Here is a 12,346-nt window from a genome sequence, read left to right as displayed (position 1 = left end):
ATCATTAGCAATATACCGTTAAAATTACAGATACCGCGTTTATTATACTACATTTTCCAGGGACTCTAATTCGTCTAGGTCAAATTGTTTGAATTAAAATCTATGAAAGTAAGTTTCTTGTTTTGTTTTCTATGAAATAAAATAACCATAATTCTTATATTTTGTTATTGTTTAAGAAACTATTAAGAGCAGATTTGTTTCTAGAAACATATATCCAACATTAAGCATAACCTGTAACAATATGTAGTTTCAATAGTTTTGTTTTTGAAATGAAACGCGAAAGTTAACTTAGTGTCTTTCAATATCTGTCTTTTTCATGTTCACAACACAATAAAATAGTAAAATAATAGTATTAATAAGCTTTACTTTTTGAAATTTGTAAATTAATTGTCTGACGCCATAAATAAAACAATCAAAATTTACACAACGATCCTTTTTATTTAATTTAAGAAATCTCACAATAAAAGTCTTGACTGGATCTTATCCATAAACGGCAGTATGCACAGCAAATGTAATATTTATTACACAAATAAAAACTTACACTAAGGGTCATACAAATTTCTTACATTTATTTACATCCGCCCTTATTCATGAACAAATTTTCTTTTTCTACTTAATAGTTTAGTTAATTTTCTAATAAACATTTAATGCTTATTCAAAATAAGTAATGCGGTGACACAATTTTAATTTAAGGACAAAATAAATACAATCACAATAATAATTTAGTTATGATTTAAAATAAGTTTACGAATAAGGGCATAAATAATTTATAGAATATTGTCCAAAGTCAATATCGAACTGTGACATTATTAAAAATGATAATTTAAATAAACACGATACCCTGTTTGGGAGGGGATCTCCCCTTCAAAATAATAAAACAACATCGTAAAATTTGTACAGTTTATACGTATTTCGTAAGTGTATTTTACTAACATAATAAGGGACATTTTTGAATAACAACACCCAGATTTAAAAATAATTATGAATAAACTTTTTTGTTTATGCAATTTTGGATGAATACGAATTAAAATAAATATTTATTTAATTATTTCAAGTGTCGTGTGATAGACCCATATTTATTTTAAATCTGGGAGCTACGATATAAAGTGTTAATGAAAATTTTATTTTCCACACACATAACTACAAATAAATAGTCAACAGTGATTTTAAAATTTTGGTTGTGTCATTGATCTCTGATCTGAAGGTGGGTATGTCATAGTATTTTCATTTTAAAATTTCCCATAAAATATACTCATTGTAAATGAATAATATTGTAAATGACCGTAGACAATGTAACATTAGTTTTTAAATCGCGATCGCTTCGCTACATTATCAAAGAAAAGCCTGTAGATGTTCAAGACTGACAAAATAAATCTAACGATGTTTAAATTACTGCTGTGACAAACCCCCCAGAAAAAAAGATCAATAACTGATAACTTCTGAAAAAAGCAACGAAGCTATTTATTATACGTGTTTCATAACCTATCTTTGGACGTGTTTTATCTAGAATTAAATAATAAATAAGTTACATAAAAAGTTAATGTTCAACAAAATAAATGAACTTATCATTAAAGTATACGAACTACTATACCTACATAGACAGTTATTACATAAAAATATATTAGAAATATTATGCCTTCTAAAAAAAGAATAAATAAATAAGTCTTAACAAAGTAACGTTTTTTCGGTATTTTGCATTAAACAATACACTAATTTATTATTAATTAATTGTATTATAGTTAAAACAACGTCCAACACTATTAGGCCATTCAGCATAACTATCTACTTCCACCAATTTATAATATTTACAACGTTTTTAAAAATGCCATTATTTACAAACCATTAACTATTGGTTTTTATAATTTAAGAAAAATATTTTTATATGAAATTCATACATATCTGTACAATTCGATAGCTACGACTTAAAGTTCATAGAATTTGGTAATGTTTAAAGAATACACATTGAAGCTATTTGGTTTGCAGGACATTAGATTGTGTGCCTAAAATTGTCCCTTGCGGGAGACCACGCGTTTTCACTTTGGGTTTGACTAGAGGTTGAAGCCTCACTTGAAACTTTATAAGTTCGAACTCTTAGCCATTTCTGTACCTGAAACAAAAACACAAGAATATTTAGTGATGTTGTTTCAACATTTGAATTATTAGTAAATAGTGTAGGTCAATAATACTTTGTAGATTTTTAATTTAACTGTGGTAAGCCTTTTGGAACGATAAGTTTATGTTCGAACTAAACTATGTATATTTGTTTATTCATTATTCAAAACATTCTTCTTTTAAAATTTGTTAGAAAGAATATTGATATCAAAGGGCTTATAGAAAATCTTAAGTTACTTACCACTTTGTCTATTTACGATATCACCACGAGCATCACAAATGGCAGCAGCAGCGTCGTGATGGCTTTATAAAAAATTGCACCTGAAACAAGTTGATCCCAATTAGAAATTATAACGTATAACAACTAACCTTATGCCTACGTTTTTAGAGATACTAAACATTTTAGTGCCGTCACATGAATGTAAATTAGTTACAAAAGTAGTCAATGCCTCATTATAAAACAGATACCCCTTTCATTGCTAAGTTATTGGATCAACAATATCTAACTCTGTACAAAGTGGCTTGAAGAATTATTAAGACGATGAAAGAGATCTTCATAAAGTTTATCATAAATAAATCAAGATTTTATCAAAAGAAAATATAATATTGTAGGCAACATTTAAAGAAAATACCGCCACATGTTGAAATCTTCGAATCGACCGAACTGCAAACGCAGCATCAGAAAACTCAAAGTCAATTACGCTGCAGCCTTTCATTTAACCGACGTCTAAGCTGTACTTTCAGACTTCGAAATGTAATCTAAAACCCATTGTCTATCTTTTAATTACAGCTCTAATTGGAAAAGTAAAACTGACACCATTGGAAAAGAGCGAAGTATTGAGTTTAGTTCAGAGAAGATATTTCCTTTTTTATTTTATCTAAAAGCAACCATGAAATTGAGATAAATACTAATGGTCATTTTATGATTTTAGAATAATGCCTTTTTAAAGTAATAAAGAAGACATCATTTTCATACCAATGACTCTTGGTGAGATTCCTATTCCCTAAGTACCAATAACAAAATGTATTAAAATTAATATAATTGCTTCAATGATAGTTTTATTACCCGACTATGCCACAAAGAGGGTAATTTATATTAGATCTCAATAACAATGTACCTTAAAATTTTTATGCTTGTCTTAGAAATTATTAAGAAAATGAAAGTTTGCAATTTTCTGCACTTTCGAAAACATTTAGCGTCTGAAAAGAAATGACACACATATTTTATAAAGCGTCTGAAAAGAAATGACACACATATTTTATAAACAAGGCAATAAAATGCATTTAATAAAATTGAAATTAAAATTCTGCATTTTGTGGTAGGTTATTAATTGTTGGTGTGTTATTAATAAATTATTTACAAACACAATGACAAAGGTATAAAAACAACGCAATATAGCAATAATATGTTACACGTCAGTCTGGATAAGGATAACAGGAATAATGTTGTGTTAGCAAAGGGCCATCGTAATCCGAATAGAGCCTATCCCGGAAAATTGGACGAAATTAATGAGGACTTCTTATCTTCGCTTGATTATTGCAAGTACCGTAATCGCGGTCCTAAGGGATCCCGGGATGATTTAGTTTTGTTGCAAAAGTAATCTTATGATAATAATCATAAAACCCAAGCTGGGTAAGCGGAGAGATTAAAAAGTTTATCGGGGTTATCAAACATTCAACCTTACAGGAATAGAAAACAAATTGAGAAAATCTCCTCAGCGATGGTCTCTAGCTATTGATAGCAAAAATGACATAAAGATTTTATTTAATACATTAAGTCTAAAATAACCAACTTTTCAAAATAATGTCAAATACTTAGTTCGTAATTTATTCGATAAATAAAAGAGTCATTTTTTTTAATACTAAAATATTCTTATGGGACAACTTCTGACACTCTAATGAAGTTGAAAGATCTAGCATAAAATATAAGAAGTAAATCTATCATCATCATCATTTCGGTAGCGGCCTGCGTCCAGCGCTTCCCTGCTACCTTTACGATATCGTCGGTCCACCTTGTAGGTGGACTTCCCACGCAAAGTAAATCTATTACAGAACATAATCCAGAAATAATTATTTTGTATGAAAATTGATCAGAAAAAATAAATGATTTTATACCTTTAGACCTTCCAACAGCCGCTGCTAGTTGCATGTCCGCTGCCGTCGGCATCTCTGGTGTTGTGCTAATAGGGCCTGTGAACAATAGGTATATCAATCTTTAGTAACTTAGTAATAAAGGTACAGTGTTGACTATTAACAATGACACCAAGACACAAATTCTTTGAAGAATACTTTACTAGGGTTTAGTTTTCAATTTTAGAAGCTCTGAAGTCAATAAGTGGTTATACTAAATCTTAAAACATAATATCATAGCTCGTTCTAGCTACCAGACTTCTATCAAATCATTATGTGATAAACCTGGAGCCATGTGACACACTAGCCCAATGTTAATAAAAATCGAAGTGACTACCCCTCCTGGAATTGGTTGGGACATTATCCCATTGAGTAAAAGGGTTAGAAGGGAAAGGTCATTCATTCACTCCCTGACTAAAAACGAAACGTTGATATCTATGATGACCAATGAAATTGAGGGTAGCAGGTATTTTATAGGTTAGGTAAAATAAGTAGGATTCAGCACAAATGACCGGATTTTCCTAATTAAAGACACATAAAGGCTCTTATAAAGTTATAAAATGTTTTTACTGTCAGGTACATCAAAGGGGAGTTATTTTGGTTCAAAATGTAAAATTATATTCTTTACGAGGAAAATGGGTAAGTCGGATGGAACATTGCTTAAAATTTTAAAAGAGAATAAGTCACAATTCAGTCCCACGCAAAAAGTCGAGGAGCGTGGGCAGAACGGCAGTGCAGCTCCAAACAGTGTTTTATCGATAAAGGATGATGGGCACTTTTCTATGGAATCTGGGCGTAAAACCAACAGAAATGTAACTACTATTATTTGTTAGGACTTAAAATCAGAAATATATTTTCATATAAATAACTACCAAAAACTCCCGGGTTTGCTTGGAAATTGACATAATGTGTAATAGTAATAGGTGCTTTATTGCGCAAACAAAAAATATTATTAATTAATATACTTATCTACTTACATTTTAGATACATTAAGTTATTTATCCATTATTATGTCCAACAGTTCAGGAGTGGGGCCAAAAAATGGTATATTTAAACCATGTTCTACATTATAAGCGTAGGACCATACCTTAGTACCATTTAGAGAAATAACATGAACACAGTCATGTTTCAATGGGATTTCTACCAGATAAGTTGTAGTGTTTTCGCATAATCGATCACGGATGGATTATTAATCGATATTGCCAAATAACGATTTATCGATTAACAATTCGATTAATCGATTTGATTACCATCATCACTGTCATTTGATTGTGAATTCAATTCCTTATTTTCAGCAATATAATCGATTATTGCAATCGAATAATCGATTGTGATTTATTCGGTATACATACTTACTAAATCGATAGTAAGATATTATACAATACTGAGAGTATATGATCGATAAAAGCAATATAATTGACCTAATACTATTTTTATTACCCTAATGTGATGTGAAATACTATGAAAACTTTGCATATTCAACGACCTCTATCTCCGTATCCCCGCGTATTTCAGGATTGTTGTCATACTATGAAATGAAGTACTAGTATTAAGCTTTAATTTAGTATACTTTTTGTCTCTGTTGGTTTAACGCCCAATATGCCCATCATCCTTTTTAAATATTAGAATGAACTGTTATTTTAGGTAGGTTAACCCTACAGTGGTCGCGTGGATTACACCCGTAATCCACTCGTGCAAATTGTCGAATATTTTAAAATCGGTCAACGCGATCGTTTTGATACTTCGTGTACTTTAAGTTGCATAGTCGAAGATCACACTTAATGACGTGTGAGCGCCAGGTCGCGTGTGGATGTGTCGCAGGAGCCCCGTAAATGCCAATGGTCTACCCGTGTAATCCGCGCGACCAATTACGTAAGTATTTTTTAAGTTACCTTTTTTGCTTATTGTGTTTGTTTTTGCATTATTAGTGTAAATTAATGCTTTATAATAAATAATTACGGCACAGGTATGTATTTACATTTGTGTTTTCAATAAAATCATTGTAATTCAGATAAAAATCATGAACAATAGACAAAAAGCACAAATTGCGGAATGGCTAGAAGTAATTGACAATGAAAGCGTATCTTCTAGCGACTCTTCGGTTTCTGATGAAGAAGTGCACATTCTTCCAAGAGAACAAGTTTCACAGACCAGTGATTAGCCATCTAACTCAGAACCATCACAGCGGAGGTTTTTAGGTCGCTACTTTGACTGCGGAAGAAAGCGAAATAAAAGTTCTGGAAATACTTGTAATTCGTGCAACAAATTTATTTGTCCTTATCATTCCATGATGGCCTGTATCTCTTTTTCAAAATATAATTAATAAATAAGTGCAATTAGTACTGAATAATTTCTAAACTGCCAAAGTTGACATTTTCTTGATGAAAAATGATGATTTTTATGTTTTGGTTAATTTATAAAAACTGAGAAGAACTGTTCGTTTCTTTGTTTGATTATTTCATTAACTAATACATAACAATAAATATAAAAAATAAAGAAACATGTTTTTATAAAGAGATGTTTTCTTTTTTTACTCCATAAAATGGCTTACGCATGTAATCCACGCGACCATTTACGTAATATTTTAGAGCGCGACCGCCGTAGGGTTAATGCCTATAGTTGAATCACCAAATGGTTTAAATACTATAAACTAAAACTTAAATCTTAGATAATTAATCTACTTAGTACAAATTCAAATGTATGTATGTATTCAAATTAGTTAGTCAATAAAATTTTATAAAAACAATGTCCCTAAAACTGAACCATATTACTAAAATCATTTTAATTAACCGAACATACAAATTACATTAAAATCGTTTCAAGAACCATGTCAACGTCCTTTCATCTCGTAGAAACACACAAACCACACTCAGTGTCTGTGTATTTACTATTATTATTACTCCCGTAACAAATGACAAACGATTCCCGGCTATGAAGACCAAAGATTAAGGCTTAAGTTACACCATCTTACTTTAACTTTGACAAACGTCCAAATCTGACAAACTCCACACAAAAAGCACCGGTTATTGTAATTGTTACAGTTAAAATAAGGTGGTGCAACTCAGCCTAAGAAACCCATTATTTTAGACGTGTTTCCCCTTCTATTCACTTTTTGGGGCTCTCATAAATTACGTCACACCTAAGGGAGAGAGTTGACAGTCTGATAAACTGAAACTTTCTATGGAAATACAGACAGAAGTGGGAACGTGATGTATGATATCGTGACGAACAGGGTACAAAGTCGTGAGAGCACATCAAGCTGAATGCTGAACCTTATATGCTTGTAAAAGAGGCTATTTTGTAACCGCAATGTATTTGCTGTCAGTGCTGTGCTTATGTTCAAAACAGCTAAGTTGTAATTTCAGAGAATTATAGCTGTAACTTGCATAAAATACCCATTTTTGCCCGTTTCCATTTTCACTATTTACTTATTGTGTGCCTAAAATAGAATACTTTACTCTCTCAAGTTGTTGGACGACGGACATTTCGTTACTCATGAAAAATATTTTAACAACCAATTAATTATTTCTTGAATATTTCAATATTAAAATATATGTTTGGGTGATTTACTACTCTCTCTTTAAATACCAAACCACAAAATCTATTTATTAATTATGACAAAATGACTTCCACTAACCCAAAGGCTACAAAATAAATCAATGAATTACCGTTCATCGGGTCAAACCAATAATTTATAAACCACAGCATTGTAGTTCCTTGCAAACAAAGTCCTTACGTCAGGAAAATAGAACACAAAATCAATCATAATAATCCGTCTTCCAATCACACGGGGGAAGCCCCGAAATCTTCGGAACTACTGCTTGTTGACTTTTCATTAAGTGGCCGGGGGAACACCTAAAAAAATGTTTGTGCTGACTCCCTTGCCGATATCATAATATTGGAGGTAAGTACGGCGAGGTCAGTAATAATACAGCTTTATATCGTTTTTTTTCTAGTCACATTAGTGTACATTTTTGTACTAAATCACAACTATACTATAGGTCAGTCAGTGCCTGAGGTATGGGAGCACGGGAGGGTGTTTTTGTAACATCAAACGTCAGTGAGACCTCCTTCAGTTCAGATCTTCTTCAGATTTATAATAAATACTCTGTCACGTCATAAATATCAATGGCTTCCCGTGCTGCTTCCATTCCTCAGGCACTGAGAGATAAGAGCTAGATCTAAAGGAGTAGAGTACAGAGTTTTTTCTGACTAGAATGGTATTCAAAGCAAACATTCAAAAGATATTTTTATGAAAGGCCGTTTTAAGTAAGTAAAGATGCAATAATTCAGCGTTTGTACAGGCATAGCGCATAGCTGAGTTCCTACAACAGTGAAGCGTTGAAGGGGTCACATATTATGACGTAACGGAGCTGTTACGGTACTACTTTTAAGCTGGTTTGCACCGTCTTACTTTAACTTTAACAAACGTCAAAAATCTGTCATAATCCATAAAAAAACACAGGCTATTTTCAAATTTACGGTCAAAGTTAGGTGGTGCAACTCAACCTAAATGTTTCGTAAAATTTGACGTACAATAACGAGGTTTCCCACAGGAACGTACTGCACTATACCTGTAGCAATATGGCGAGCCCTCCCTAAAGTCTACTGCTCGCATATGTACTGTCCAGATATTCTATTAAACCGCGTTTTTTCCTGCCACAATGGAGTTAACGAACCATAAAATTATTCACCAGGAATGGTGGCAGGAAATGTTTCATCTCGCTCTACAATTTAGATAGCTGTGTACACAAAGTTGGCCCTGATAAAAGCTTAAATGGCCCTCTCACAAATTATTTTGGCGAAATTGTTATTTCCATGCCTCCCCGTTAAAAAGTATCCCCCCTTATTCTTTTCTCTGGTCCGCATTAATAGCATTCGCTAACTTATAAAGCGGTTAAATTGCTTGTTTTAAATAAATAAACAGCTTTTATTTGTGCTTGTGTAATTAAGGTCGCTTCAGAAGGTTCATAGTACATTACTAAGTGTCATAAGTCTACATAATATACGAGTACATCATCATCAGAACCACCTGTCAATTCACTTAAGCTTTATACCTACAGTACACCTAAATAAAATTGTAGGTACGAGTAGCTTCATTGATTTGTATGTGCGAATATCATGCGGCCTAAATGTAAACATTTTTGTGAAGTAAGATGTCCAAATAATATTGAAACAATTTTATTGAGTCATGATCGCCATGCTGAGAGAGTTGTAGCACTCATCTCTGCCAGTCTATCAATATTAATTTATCAGGCACGAAATTCCTCCAATGAGTCTAACTGATAAACAGGACCTCATTTAAACTTTTACCTTGCAGTAACTAATTTTTGTTTCAATATCGCAAAGCGTGGAATTACTATTTCAAATAGCCCTCATCATCATCATTTCAGCCATAGGACGTCCACTGCTGAACATAGGCCTCCCCCAATGATTTCCACAATGGCCGGTTGGTGGCGGCCTGCATCCAGCGCCTTCCCGCTATCTTTATGAGGTCGTCGGTCCACCTTGTGGGTGGACGTCCTACGCTGCGTTTTCCAGTACGAGGCCTCCATTCCAGAACCTTGCTATCATTGGCCGTCTGTTCTGCGCACTATGTTCCCTGCCCATTGCCACTTCAGCTTGCTAATCCGTTGGGATATGTCAGCAACTTTAGATCGTTTACGGATCTCCTCATTTCTGATTCGATCTCGTAAAGAAACACCGAGCATAACCCTCTCCATAACACGCTGTGCAATAGTCAAAATAGCTCTACTGAGCCAATATCTACTGTGGGATTCGCCTGTCAGCAGCCCGTCTTCATTGTCTACTTATAAAAACTGAGGACCCTATTCATAAGTTGGTTTTGCAAAGGCGATAAAGAAATTCATTCAATTTAGTAGGCGGCTCCGTGACTTTTTTATTAAAATAAAATAGCTGAATGAAGTTATTAACTTCTACTTTCAACCAGTTCATTTCTGAAAGTTAAAAATTCTGTGACCTTATGAATATAATAGGAAAAATATCAGTACGCCTGCCGGTTTATTTAACGAGAAGTTACACGCGGTAACGAGTTTTGGTTACAATTTTGTGAATTGTTTTCATAGTCTGAAAAACCGACTAGAATAGGTAAGTACGATTTTCATGTGATACAGTATCCTTGATTGAAAATAAGACATTGAAAAATAACCTTATTGTATCGTACTTTTCAGAAGACGTGTAGAATCAATAAATATAGCTTATTTTATACTGGCTATAAAATATTGACTCAAAACAACCTACTTCAAACTTCATAAAAACTAGTATCTTATTTCTTTAGAACACATTGTAGCCCTTCTACACCAGTCTAAATTATGAAAGCCATCAGCCATCACTGAGCAGAAAAGGCACAATAAAGCCTATTGTTTGAATTTTCATTTTGTACCAACTTTCCCGTCTTATAAGTATAAAAAATGGCTGATATAAAACTAAAAACATGGGAGCTTTAGCGGAAAAAAGCACTTGAAAGCGCTTGCTAGCGCTGAGAAACAAACTATACAGTTGTCGCGTCGGCGAGGACACATTTGCTAACTTTAATAGTAGGTAACGTGTTTCATTCATTTTTAGCAGTAACAGCGCTTACCGCTTAACGATCGCTATTTTGCTTACAAGCACTTCTAAGCGCTTTTTCAGACGTACTCATGATGAGATTATTCTGGAACAAAGCATCCAGAAGATAAAAAAGAAAGAAAACACATACCCGGATAATAGATAGCCTCTTTCCTCACTACGTAGTTGGCCTGCGGTATCCTCAGCATACAGATGAACTCTGCTGGGGAGGGCAGGTCGGCGTCTCTCAGCGTGATCATGGCCACTGCTGAGTACCTGCCGTTGACCAGCTTCTGACTGTGGGAGACGCCTTCCAGCCGCCTGGGGAGAAATAAAAAAGTTTAGGATTATGTGACTCTGTGCCTTCCAACCGCCTGGGAAACCATACAGCAGGTTATGAAATGTGACCGTGTGTAACGTGTGTGTGAAGTCACAATCAGTTAGTCATCGTTGAAATAAATTGTTAACTACACTAACATTCTGAAGAGGTAAGATTTGTTTGTTTGTTTAGAATAGGCTCCGAAACTACTAGACTTATTTGAAAAAAAATTTCACCATAGAATCTTAATTATTTCTGTTGAACATTCATAGGTGTTACGATACGAAGTTCGCCGAATCAGCTAGTATTGCAATTTAGACAACCTACATACTCATATCTAACTTATTGGAAATGTTAATGTAATGAACATTTTTAATTATATCAAACTTAACATTTTCATATTATCAACAAACAGAACCATTACCTATAAATGTATTCCTAAGCAAAAGCCATGACCTGTTGCTACGAAAAAGTTCAGTTTAACAAAACAATACCTATGAATTCCGAAACAATACTCTGTGCCTATAATAAATTAAGAAAAAACTGCCACTATTTGTATCGGACCGAACCATTCGAATTTGGAACGCTCAACAAAGGCGCTGTTCTAAATTTGAATTGCGCGTTGATTGACTCGAACCAATCACGGTATTTTCCTATTTTGTTTAGGCTTTAAATGTCATCGTGTGTGGGCGGGATGAAATTGAAAAAAAAAACAGTTTTAGTGCCAGTGTTTCAAGAAAACTGGGTAAAAATATGAGTGAACTAGTGAAAAAGTTTTTCTTATTAATAATAATTTGTGTATTGTGAAGGATTGCTCCTAAAGCTGCTAGTAAAACTGGTAAGTGTTTTTAAAAAAAACATTTTCTTGGCAGTGAGTTTTGCTTACAACTTCAGCACTGTAGAGTAACGTCCGTATTCACAAAAGATGCTTGCTTAAGTGAACCAAGAAATCGAACACACAGCGTTGAATAGAGCTCTGTGATTGGTTTGTGTGTCACCCTGTGCGTCCACGCGCACTGTGAGACCTCATAGTAATGTTTGTGAATACGGGCGTGAAAATATTCATATATTCGCTTTTCAACTGTACTCAAACCACGCTCAAAGTGACACAAAAGTTGGTCACTAGAGACCAGACAATAGATTGTGTATGTTTTCTTTTGATTTTTGTGGATTACAGAAGAAGAATATTATTGAAGTTCGTATCGTATCGTTTTGGAT

General features: G+C 33.5%; 1 protein-coding gene across 1 annotated transcript in view; it reads right to left on the bottom strand.

Annotated features, from left to right (window-relative positions):
• Positions 1-418: 418 nt before the first annotated feature.
• The window catches only part of LOC114354856 (uncharacterized), a 33,586-nt gene continuing 21,658 nt past the window's right edge, over positions 419-12,346 (bottom strand). Inside the window, exons 4-7 of the mRNA XM_028307427.1 lie at positions 10,961-11,130; positions 4,228-4,302; positions 2,354-2,433; positions 419-2,107 (exon numbers count right to left, since the gene is read on the bottom strand). Coding sequence (XP_028163228.1) covers positions 2,366-2,433; positions 4,228-4,302; positions 10,961-11,130 — 313 coding nt within the window. The 3' untranslated portion in view covers positions 419-2,107; positions 2,354-2,365. The remainder of the gene's footprint in view (positions 2,108-2,353; positions 2,434-4,227; positions 4,303-10,960; positions 11,131-12,346) is intronic.

Source organism: Ostrinia furnacalis, unplaced genomic scaffold (assembly GCF_004193835.3).
Source record: "Ostrinia furnacalis isolate ACB-3 unplaced genomic scaffold, ASM419383v2 OfSCF2235, whole genome shotgun sequence".
Lineage (NCBI taxonomy): Eukaryota > Metazoa > Arthropoda > Insecta > Lepidoptera > Crambidae > Ostrinia > Ostrinia furnacalis.
This window is presented reverse-complemented; position numbering and strand designations above follow the sequence as displayed.